Raw genomic sequence first — 12811 nt, forward strand, 5'->3', positions numbered from 1 at the left:
TGCTTGCTTTTAATGGCTCTAAAATAGATTTGAGGATCGTGTCTATTTTAAACTGCTACCCAACGGTTTGCCTCATTTATGAATATTACATTTCTTCTTTCTAGGCTCTTAAGGATGATGATGCTGAGACTGGGCTGACTGATGGGGAAGAGAAGGAAGAAGCCAAAGAGGTTGAGAAGCTAGGGAAAATACAATATTCTTTGGATTATGACTTCCAGAACAATCAGGTTTGAAACAACCAACCTGTAATATTTTGTTTCTGTGTGTGCAAGTGGAGAATGAAGTAATGCATTTAGCTAAAGTAAATATTTCCTAATTCCATACTACTTGCATGGAGTAAAGGGACAGAAAATTCATTACAGAGGTACTACTAAATTGGTATTGAATGCACTTGGACTTTATATTACACCTTTAATCAAAAACTGAATATCCAGTTTTATCTAATGATTATTAATAGCTTAAATTAAAGCATCACCAATCAATGTCAGTCCACATAAATTATGGAGTTTTCCTGCTGTCACTAAAATGTTCACTTCAGCCTTCAAGTATTTAAAATGTAAGCAAACAGAAATGGGAGGAAAAATAGAAGGGCCTGAAGGTGAGCTGATTCACTGGGTCTTTTAGAAAGTTGGTAAGATTGCTTTCTCTCACTTCATCAAGTGTGTGCTTTGCTGTAATAACTAGCTGCATCAGGTTCTGTTGCTCTCCATGAAAGTACACCTCCCAAAATTCTAGTCTGGAATAAAAGTTCTAACAAATCTGTAAAAAGTTCAAAAAGGTCTGTACCCCAAAAAATCAGGAAGGTTGGACAAGAATTTAAGGACTGATACTCCTTCAGTACTCTGCTCCGAAGCTGGTAAGACTAAACTTTGGCATACTTCAGTTTTCAGAATTAGTAGACACTGTAATGTGTAGGCCTAGAATTGACCAGCTTAACAGGTCTGGCCACATGCTGAACATATTTTATTCCCCTCCCTGTCCTCTTTGCCAGGAATCACTTTTGTGAATTAAATCAATTCACAGCCTCACAATAAAATTCACTGTGCTTAATTTTGGCCCAAAGCACACCAACTCATCTGAGTTCTTCACTTCTACTGTGAATCTCTCAGTAAAATTGAGAACACATATCCTGCATTTCATTTTTTGACAATATCGGTCAAAATCACATCATTCTTTCCTGTTTAGGGAAAGAAATGACTACTGAAGGTAAATCCCAGTTAATTCCTGTTCATCACCTGAACTGCCTTCCATATGTACTTGTGATAAATTCCACATTCATATTCTTTATTTGATGCTGTTCATAGAGCACAGTACTCTTACTTGTTGCAAGGCAAAAACAATAGGAGAAATTAAGAAAAAATTTATTAGCAGGAAGGTATTTATACACACCTATGACCTGGCATAATAAATAGTATTTGCCTGTATTTCAACAATCTTCTGACTACCAGTGCTTGTTTTACAATGCAGGAGCTAAAAAGAGTTCTGAAGCCTTTCAAGACACTGTTGCTAAAGGAGCTTTTCCTCAACTCCCCGTGCAAATTGCCTGGCCATGTGATAAGTCTCACTGATCCCCCTTGAAATCAGTATGAAATCAGTATGAAGTGTAGACCCTTCAGAAGCAGAAGATTTAATGAGGGGGAAGGGAAAAGCTGCAAACGTGTTCTGAAAAATGGAATTCAGTTTTCTTAGACTATGAAAACAAATTTTCTGTGTAAATTTTATTAAAGGGTGTGCTGATTTTATGAGCCATATTTTGCAAAGGAAAATAGGATGGAAGAGCCACAAATCTGTACACCTGTATTGTATTTATTTAAGATAATAAATTATCTGAGTTGTGGATTTCTGTTTTGTTGTGCTGCTCTAAACTATGTAGCAGCTTAAATTTGTCAAAGGATAGATGATGTAAAAGAGTAGGAGAGGGGATTCAGTTGCATTAGTATGGTACAATGGCATAAAATTACACTTCCAAAATTTGGGTAATATACTGCATGGGATTAAGAATACAAGATGACCAATGAACTCTCCAGAGCACTGTGCCTCAGTTTTAGAGAGAGAAATTGTAAAGGAGAATTGAATTGCTTTTCTACTCTGTTAACTAAAAAATCAGAGACTTGTTTTTCACTCTTTGATGTGAAAAACTTGGTGTAGATCCTGAGCCTATTCATGTATTTATGAACTAATGCATCCAGAATAAAAATGAGACACAAAAAAAGCATTTCATACAGCAAAAGGAAAATGTTTCATGGAACCTAAGAGTCCTATAAGTGGGAAAGCATGCAGGCCATGCTTTGAATTTAAAACTGTCCAACTTTTAAGTCCAACTTTGAGGAGTCTCTTAGAAGCTAGAAGTTTCTTTCACAGATTAACTACATTGTTCTGTATTCCAGTTGATAGAGTTCTTGTTTCCAATTTTAAACAATTCACCCATGAGAAGCAAATTGAAGCCCTGATTTAGAAGAAAATATTCTCAGATTTCATTCCCAGTTCCTAATATCTTCAGAATGACCTTGAAACACTTCAATATTTATTTTAGTTTTGTATCTATGAAACAAAATTAAAAGTATTTTCTTTTTCTCATCTGCATTATGCTGATGAGGCCTCATGCAGTCAGGGGTGTCTAGATTACATGACATAACATAACATAACATAACATAACATAACATAACATAACATAACATAACATAACATAACATAACATAACATAACATAGCATAAGCCTTTTTTTATAACACAGAAAACCAGCCAAGACATATATAAGTTCTATCTGTGCTTCAGTCTTATCTTTGAAGTGTATAAGAGATTTAAAAGAAAAAAAATTCAGTTTTGCAATGAGATTACAAATTGTTACTAGGATTTAGTAACCAAAGTTTCATTTTCATGAGATATTTTTTGAAAATGGTGTCCTTAGTTTACTGCCTGGGCCCATTCATGTACATAGCAAGAGAATGTAAATATAAAGACTGCAAGATTCATTTGTTTTCAGTAAAGCTCTGCCTGAGAATTTGCATTTGATTTTATCACTTCATGTGTTTGGCTGGGGGAAGGTTACTTGTTGGGAGTTTAGAATACAAATTTTGTAGTCAAAATTAGACATTCTTGATTGTTTAATAATGTGATTTCTATTCATGGTGCTCAGCATAGAAAAATAATGCACAAGAGGAGAGAGCAATTGAAAGTTATTTGATTGCAGCCTTTAAAAGGATGAAGTCTGTATTTAGCTGTAATCAGCTGCCCTTTGAAAACCTCTTTTCTGCTTTAAAACAGCCTTTGTACAGTCTGCATCTGCCATAATTGGTTTTCTGAAGTCAATAGTGTTGCTTCATTTGCCTTCCTTAAAGGCTGGGGGGTGGCAGGGAGAAGCGAGGGAAGTATAGTTTCTCCTAGACCAGAAATAGAGTCTGCATAAGCATTCCTCTGTTCCAGTATTTCTGTAGATATCTATTTGAAATTTCATTCTGCTGGTTTTTATTCTCTTTTCAGCTTCTGGTTGGGATTATTCAAGCAGCTGAGTTGCCTGCATTAGATATGGGTGGTACATCTGATCCCTATGTGAAAGTCTTCCTGCTGCCTGATAAGAAGAAGAAATATGAGACAAAAGTCCACAGAAAGACCCTTAACCCTGTTTTCAATGAGCAATTTACATTCAAGGTAGTTTTTTTATAACTATTGGTACTTGTTAATTTAACCACTTTGTATCTCATGCTTGGCTATGAGTTTAGATATCTTTGTTAATTGATAACTGCAGCAAAATTATTTTTCATGTTGTGGAAAGCCATGATAGTCAATCTTGCTATATAATACAGAGACACAAAGGTTTGAAAGGCAGAGTTTGGTTTTAGGCACTTTGATTATCCTTACATATGACAATCTGATCCATATTTTATGGCTGGATAAAACGTACAAGAAATTCAGAAAACAGTGACACTTTGACAAATGTCAAGTAAATGTCACTAGACCAATGTTTTCTTTAAATATCTGATTTATGAAATTCAGGATAACATTTCCTGAAATATAAATTAAAACTCAAGGGAAGTAAATGGGTGAAGGACAATATGGCAGATTAATCTTGCTAGACTTCATCATAGTAGTTCTTTGCCATACCATTTTATGTATGAAGAGAAATCCTTTCTCAGGTTTAATAAAATATTAAATATATAAATGTAGGTAAGCCTTACATTACAGTATTTACATTGTTCCAATAGTATCTATTAATAGTGTTTTTCTAAAACTATGGCCAAATTTAAACCCCAGTTAAATAGAATAAAGGAATAGTGTGCAGCATGTTTCACAGGGCTTCTCCTTATATACATTCCTCTGCTGTTACCTCAGGCCTTTCTCTTTGTGCCCAATCTTATAATGACAGCTGCAGTCTGAAAACAGGGACAGTGAAAGACTCAGGCTATGAAATCATTCAATGAGAAAGATATCCCTGTAGGCCACAACTACTACTGCATATATAAGCTTATTTTTTCCTTGAAGATGTTCATAAAAGTAATCTTTTGTGGGGAGTTATTTCAATCTTGAGCTTTTCTAAGAGAGCATTTAAAAGAAAACAGAGTTCTAAATTACGTATTCCCATGCAGCTCACTAAAGCAAAGAAAGAACAAATAATGCTGTCATCTAAGATGAAGACACAAGTTATAAATCAGATTAGCCACTTCTGGACTATAATGTCCACTTGTTGTAAGTCACATCTTCACTATTTAAATTTTATGCTCCAGGATATAGTTTGTTTTCCATGGCAGACCTGACGGAGTGTTTAGGTGCATCTCAATATGGTGCTGATCATCCCCTGTGGTCTGTGGTCTGTACTTGAGAGAAAACCAGCAGAGCATGCCAAGAACTGTCATTGTTCTGAGCACTCCAGTGACCATTTAACTGGAACTGCAACTATAATAACAACTTCCTTGGGAACTCTTGACAGTGTCTCATTTACTTGTGCAGAGCTTTGCTCCTGTGACCCACTTCAGGTGGTGCACAGCTCCTGTTGGCATCCTTCCCATCTCTCTGGCAGTGCTGCCCACCAGGCAGCCCAGGCCTGTGCTGCTGCCTTCTCACAGGGCACAGCTGCTTGCCTTCCTCCCAAAGTACAGCTCATGGGAATGAGTTGACTTGTGTACTGTATCTTGAGCCCTGAAACTTAGTCCTTCCCTTGTTCATTTCTTGTTCCCAGACATCCTTTGTGCTGTTCCAGGGTGCAAGTGTTTGTCAGACTGCAGCTGTCTAAGTTGTATACCCACACTCAGTGCCAAAAGGAACAGAGAAATCCTAGCTACACCAGCACTACACCAGCCTGGCAGAGGGAGGTGTTCCTCCTCAGATCCAAAGTGGGAAGGGTTCATGTCTAGAGTGACACATCTGTGCCAGAAAAACACTCCTGTATACGTGTCCTTTTACCAAGGTCTCACTTGCTTTAAGTCAAGAGACTGATTATGTCAGAGAGCAGGGAGAGGAAGCAGCCTTTCACGAGAGCTGAGGCCATCCTTGGTAGTCCAGAACAAAGCTGGAGACTGAAGCTACTTTAGAAGTAATAAATGAAGGGAACATTTAGAAAGGGACCTAAAGGGAAGGGAGCTAAAATGAGCTTTACTGAGGTCAAGTATGGAAAAGTAAATAATGATGATGTATTCCAAGTGACCAGGATCCATTAAGGGGTATTGTAAACAGAGAAATAAACTTCAGAACATTTTCCTTCTCCTGTTTTCCAGGCTATGTAAAAATAAAACATTGTTTAGAATTTTTCTTTTCACATACCTTTGCCCTTTCTAGCTTTTTAGAAGCTACAGATAATTTAGAGAAAATAGATTTTGCTGTAGTATTTCTTAAGATTTTTTTTGTAGTATTTACGAAGATACACAGCCATGTACCACTGAAACTATTCGGCTCTCAACTTGATAAGCTTATTCTAAATGTTATATAAGATGCTATATAAAGGGAAAATTACTACTTAGTTAGTGTTTTATTAAGTAAGTGGAAGCTGAACAGTAATGAAAGACAACAGTCCTAGGGTTTATAAGCAGACAAGAACATAGAGGTTAACAAGGACAATGGTAATGCAACACTTTCGCTTTCTAATTAATAAAGAAGTATTTACTGAATCCCATGGAAACCATTTATACTTGTAGGATATATTCAGATTGACCAAGTGTTGATACAAATCCAAACAATTCTTAAATCAAACCTTTTCAGCCAGCCACTCAGGTGTAGCTTACCTGAACTGCATGTCTCCATCCTAATATTAAAAATGTGAATCGTAAACATCCAAACCACAGCATCTCTATGAACCACATGAGAACAGCTGGAGAATTAGTCAGAATTTGGCCTTCTGCCACCACAATTTCTAGTCCAACTTTGTGACTTAAAAAGCACGTTAGTGTCTAATATGTGAAAAGTGTAGTATTGAAAAATATGCCTTGGTAAGTAATAGGTATTGGTACTGTAAGAGACAAATCTAGTGTATAATTACTTTGTTTCATATATAGTAAGCCAGTTCTGGTTTTTTCGTAAGTCTGGGAGCTAGCCATCTCTGAGTGATGACAGGTGATTTATTGAGGAAAAAACACCATTGTGTGAAAAGTTCATGTGTCTTCAGTGCAAGTAATTTGGCTTCTTGTTTCGGTTTCATCACCCACAAAATGATTTGAAGTAGAATGAGAAAAACCCAGGAGTGATGAGTGAGCTGCCACGTTGTTCTATTGAGTGCCAGAGCCTTGTCTCAAGAAATACTGCATCTGGTGACTCTGAAACAAATACACCTCATAATTTTCTCTGCAGTTCAATTTACCTGAGATGACAGCTGATAAACCAAAGAAATAGATTTGCATTGTAGTGGACCAATCTTTATTGTCTCAGATGCAGAGTTTGTCATTTCCTTGTCTTTGCAGGTGCCATACTCTGAGCTGGGTGGAAAAACTTTAGTGATGGCAGTTTATGACTTTGATCGTTTCTCCAAACACGATATCATTGGGGAATATAAAGTTGCAATGAACACAGTGGACTTCGGTCATGTCACTGAGGAGTGGAGAGACTTGCAAAGTGCAGAGAAAGAAGAGGTAAGAAAAATCACCTTTTTTTTCCTCCCAGAACACTTTTATCCTCACCTAGGGAAACAGACAAACCAGCAATATTTTTTTTTTTTTTGCCGAGACAGTTCCCATCTGTTATCAGCATTCCTCAGATTTACTTTGCCTGATAAATTTTTGATAAGTATCTTTTCCAATGCTCACTGAATGCGACATTCTTCTCTGCTAATTCAATCAATCTTTTCGATACTTTATGCAACATAATAAAAATGTTTTCATGAGTTTGACATTTTCTTGAATTGCTGAATTTTGGGTGCATAGAATTTGCATTTGATTATAAGTGGTGTGTGTTCAGGTTTCTTGGTGATTCTCGGGGGTTTGCATCTCAAGACATCTTATTGTGCATGATGATAATAGTAGAGTTTCACTGAAATACCTTACAGTTCTATTGAACTGCTATCCAATAATATCCTTTGATTAGAATTGTGAATTTTACAAAAACCTTGGAATGGCATCTTACTCAAATATTTATCACCTTTTTTATTTTCCTCTCATTGTCACCATCCCTTGGATTCATTATTTATTAGGTATAGTGCTACTTGTACACAGGACACTTCTTGAAAATATTTCATCATCAGATTTGGCATCCTGTGAGCTTGTTCATCCTGATACATCCAACTTTTTGCTTATTGTAAGACTATTTTTTCCTCATTTTTACATTATTTTTCCTTCTGATTAATAGACAGTATTTGCCCACTCAGAGTGCATAGCATGCTTTAGTTCTCTGGTGAGAGGAGAAGTAATCATGAGTCTGAGTTTCTCATCATCTCATTCTGCTAATAAAGTGCTTTGGATTCAAATCTTAGTTTCTGTAATTAAAGGGACAATCTCTGACTGAAATCTTTCCTTCTCACAAGTGATGAAAACCTGAGTATTGATTTAGACTAAAAGTGGTGAAAACAATATCAAATGCAGAACCATGCAGCCTTCTCAGGTTTTCAGAAATGGTAGATTTCAGTCTTCCTTTTTCAGTGTTTGTTTTTAAGACTGTATTTTCAGATGGCTTTTTTCAACTAGTTGTTGATTTGAAAGCCACTGCTACATTAAGAGTGTTCTGCATGGCATTTTTTCATAGTGGCAGTATTTGCAGGGCTTTCTTGTTGCAGGTGACATCAGTGCCCTGATAGATTGGACATTTTTCTTCCACTCTTAAATATGAAAATGAAAAAAGAGATAAAGGAAGTTTTCAGTTCAAGGGCTCTGTTCTTTTAAACATCCAGCATACTAGAAAGCTGAAAATGTGAAATTGGAGTGTATTAATCCTTCCAAATTTTATTAAGTAACAAATTGGTCTTTTATTACACTACTATCTGTGCTCTCAAAGTGTTTCATGCTTTTCTGTTTCAAAACACATAAAATAAGCCAAACTATGCAAGAAGGAGTTGTCACTTTGCCTTCATAGTATAACTTTAGGCTTTTAGAACATAAACAATGATATCCCTATATGCAGATAACATGCTACAGATTAGTGTGGGGTTTCATCTGCCCAATTGCATACAAAGTTGCTTCTTAAGTGTTCTAGCTAACATCCACAGTAAGACCTGATGCAGTCACTTTCATAAAATTCATACCCTGCTAATACAATATGATTAAAACCTTGCTTGAAACACGTACTGAGTATGTGAGCTACTTCCAGACATGCATTCCAAGTTGGAAAATACTATTTATTAAAACAGTAGGAGATAATTAAAATAAATAATTCTGGAAGTATTTTGATATTAGAAGAGTATTGCAAGAGCTTTGAATAGTTTGCTGTAGAGATGAAATCTAGGTTGCCCTCACCTTTCTTCAAATTTCAGGTACTATTTATGCAGAAAAACCACTGTTATTTTTATACTTCTTTGATGGGACCTTTTTGAAGTTGCCGCCAAAGCAACTAAAATGCAACTAAAATGGCCGTTTTATTTATAAAGAGCTAGGCAGTATGATGATATGAAAGCATCATGAAAAACTATGCTTAGACCAACTCCTTAAATATTTTTTCATACTACAGGAGGTCTCATGTTTTATTTTTGCATCTCAAGCATGCAGGGTATCCAGTCAATATTACAACTTGGGGTATAAGGAGACATTTTAATCCTAATTTTCTATATACTATGTGTAGCTGGTTTGTAACAGCTCATAAGCTCACTGTACAAATAAAAAGTGATTCTACAAAAACTACTTACTCATTAGACAAGTGCATTTAGTCCAAACTTAATTCTGCTCTATTATGGAACCTCTACTTCTGTCATATATATGTTGAACCAGATTCAAATAATTGCTTAGCCCAATTTGGAAAAGAAATCTCTACCAAGTAGCAGGAGAGGTGCATCTGTCAGCAGTTTGGGAGCTGTGTTTCACATGAAATGTCATGCATATTCCATATTTGATTCGAGTCCTTACCATCTTTGATGTTCCAGTCCCTGCTCCACAGAAAAGATTCCAAGCAAATTCTAGTGTATTTTAAGTGGTAATAAGTAGGGATGGGAGAGATCATATCTGCATAAAGGGATTGTCGTCTGACCCAGCAGATGCTGCAGAATTCATGGCAGATACAGCTGCAACCAAGAAGTACCCTGGTTTCAGAATTAGCAAAAACAGCGCTGTGTGTATGAAGGCTAACATGATTTACCTAGATCATAGACACATGTTTGTCTGTTGGTAGTGATCATGAATATGATATGGTGGTCTGGCTTACTAAAATGACATATTAAAACCTGAGCAACTGTATTTCATCCAAAAGTTTATGACAAATGTAATTCTGTTGCTAGCAAAATATCTTTTGCTGACTATTACACATATTGTAATTGTGTAATGAACTTGTCCTTGAAAAGCACATCTGCATGAGATTTGCAATATTTGAAGAATGACAGGCTTTCTTTCCTTTCTTGCCCTTACAACACTTAGGCAAGTTTGTCAGTTCTCAGCAATCTAGTGCTAACTGCAATTCTAAATATGAAATTAAGTATAAGTTTGAAATTAAGTATAAGTTGCCAAAGTATCCTTAATGTTTTAATTATGACCCCTAGACAAGATGTATACCGAAGTGCATCAGTGGCAGTTGTCACTAGTCACTTTAAAAGAACTATCTAGGTGGCATCAGTCAAAGTGAATATAAAAATCTCAGTTTTAGTTATGTCAGATTCAGTTGGTGCACATCACAGAATTACAACTTAATTACCACTTCAATCATAGGGGGCAAAACAATTTTACAAGCAGTTACTCTTCTTTTTCCTCATAAACCTCCACTGTACATTTTGTCCTTTTTTCTAAATGGGCTTAAAATTGAAAATGGAGGGTGAAGGTTTAATGAAATAATGTAAGCTCCATCTCTCACAGCCTAGTCACTTGAATGACATCTCTCTGACACTGCATTCTCTTCTGGGAAAGGTCTTATTAATATATTTATGTTGGTGAAGTGCTTTGAAGGTACAAGCCTTTGTGTGGAGCATTTGTTATGACTGTGAGAGGGCTTTGGGAATGTGCAATGACTGCTAAATATTGAGGAGGCTACTGCTAATGAGCTGCATACCTTTAATCCTTTTTCCTTGGCTGCTTTTAGATCTGCTGTCCCTGTGTCTAGTAGTCCTTCAGTCTCATTTGACTGAGAGCGTGGGAGGGAGGAGTGGTAGATACTGAAAGGTTATTCACTTTTACCAAGTCTGACATTTAATGGTTTGGGCACAGAGTGTTAAAAAGCAGATCACAGGAGTTTGCTCCTCTCTGTCATCTACCAGATGTCATTGCTATTAACTTTATCTGAGAACACACTGCATCCAATATCTGTTATCACTCCAGTACAGAAGGCCAGACAGACCTCTTCTTTGCTCACAGCGGTGTGAATCATACTGAGAGTCATCTTCTGAATACTTCAGCTGATTTCCCTCCAGACTTTTTGTTATATTGGCACTTAAATTGAAAACCAGTTGTAGCAAACATGCCAAGAAATTTTAGGGAATATAAGGAAGAGCAGAAACAATTCTTTCCCTTGAAAGCAGTGGAGAAGCAGAGTCTTATATCATGAGGAGAAGGATCTTTGTTGACCTGATGGTATCCACCACCAAGAGTTCTGCAGATCTTTCACAACTGCCATCACATGCATGAGACTCCCTGCATTATCTGATCCGGCATCCAGCATGGTTAGGTTACATGATGGATGCATGCTCATACCACAGTGAGTGAGGATGGGTAAATTTTATACAAGGCTTCTGAGTGGGAGGTCTGCTGGAAAACACCACACTCCTATGGGATGCAGAGCCCCCAGGGGGAGAGATGCATGGTGCTGCCTTGGAAAGGGGTGAGAGGGAGGCATTCTGCAGATGGAAAGAGCAGCTCTGTGAACCTTGACTGTGCTGTTTGAGAGGATTGTTCTTTCCTGCCTTATCCAAAAGTTAAAGGTGAAGGAAGGAGGTAGAAAAGTGGGCCTGAAACATGTGTTTAATACCTTGGTGTACTTCATAGAAGTTTGAGACTGTAACAAAGTTACTGAGCCTCCCAGCTCATTGACTCTCTGGAACTGAAACTTGCAGAGATCTAAGAGGAAAGGACATTTTTACAAAAGTCACTGTCAAATTACAGCAGCAAATCACTGTTATTTTCTGTTATAGTTACATGAGCAATGGACAGATGATCTAATAGGCTTTGCCCATCACTGGTAATAACACTTAGTTCTTTTACAGCTTTTCAGATAGCCCAGTGCTTTGTAAAAGAAAGTATCGTTATCCCTATGGAGATGCTGTCAAGAGTGTCAGACAGATTTTAAAATGTGAGATTTCCTTTATTTAGCTGCATGTTAGATTGGAACACTGTGTTTTCTTCAGGATGTTTACATCTTCTCAAGTTCACTTCTTCTTATTCACAATTAAAACTTTAAAATGTTAAATCTAAGGAGCTTTTAGTTTTCAGGTTTTGTGAAGAGTTTATGCAGTAAACAGAGATTGTTGAATGCCTCTTCAACATTGTAAGTGCAGCATCTGTTCTGCCAAGGAACTGAATTTCCTACTGAGACAGGGAACAAAACAGAGGTTCGGAAGTTTCAGAATAAGCAAGCCTGCTGTAAAATTCTTCAGCAGTTAATCAGTTGTTTTTCATCTTGAAATTAAAGATGCTAAAATGACTTTAAAGGTAAAAACAATATGATTCAAGTGGAGCTGTAGGGGTTCTGTTTTCAGTTCATTAGAATTATGCATTTCTTTTCTCACCTTTCATACTCAAAGTGCTGGCAATCCCACTCTATATACCTTTGTTGAGTATTCTCTTTGTAACTCCTTCTCTGGAAGTGATGCCTTAGGAGGTCACTTTCTTGTGTTATAATAAAAATAATGTAATTGGCTTACTTGAAATCAAAAGGGACCTTGTCTCGATTCATCTCAAACTGTCTGGCTTTACAGATATTAAATTCAAATACAGAAGATGGTATAAGAGAAAGAAGCTGAGTGATAGTGTTAAATTCAGGCTCTTCTGGGGCCTTTCTGTTCCTGGACAGTATTCATTCTGAGATCAGAAAAACATGTATTGCTTATTTGCCAGAAACATTCTTATTACCATTTTCCTTCCGTGTGCAGAAGGGCATCCTGAGGTTAAACTGTGCTGAAATAGTAGATCCTACGCTTGGTGCTAAGCATCTAATGACCCATAATACACAAAATAATAATAATGTTTGTTTCAGACAAAGTATATTGCTAAGAACCTTGTAGAAAATTACAAGGCTGAAGGAAGAGTGGGAAATTCCCAGCCTCCACATATTA

At 36.8% G+C, this 12811-nt stretch overlaps 1 protein-coding gene across 1 annotated transcript in view; it reads left to right on the forward strand.

Moving 5' to 3' along the window:
* SYT1 (synaptotagmin 1) overlaps positions 1–12811 on the forward strand; it is a 253467-nt gene that overhangs the window by 177266 nt on the left and 63390 nt on the right. The window contains exons 5-7 of the mRNA XM_009086709.4: positions 105–227; positions 3481–3648; positions 6885–7052. Of these exons, the coding sequence (XP_009084957.1) occupies positions 105–227; positions 3481–3648; positions 6885–7052 (459 nt within the window). The remainder of the gene's footprint in view (positions 1–104; positions 228–3480; positions 3649–6884; positions 7053–12811) is intronic.

Source organism: Serinus canaria, chromosome 1A (genome assembly GCF_022539315.1).
Source record: "Serinus canaria isolate serCan28SL12 chromosome 1A, serCan2020, whole genome shotgun sequence".
In the NCBI taxonomy this organism is placed as follows: domain Eukaryota; kingdom Metazoa; phylum Chordata; class Aves; order Passeriformes; family Fringillidae; genus Serinus; species Serinus canaria.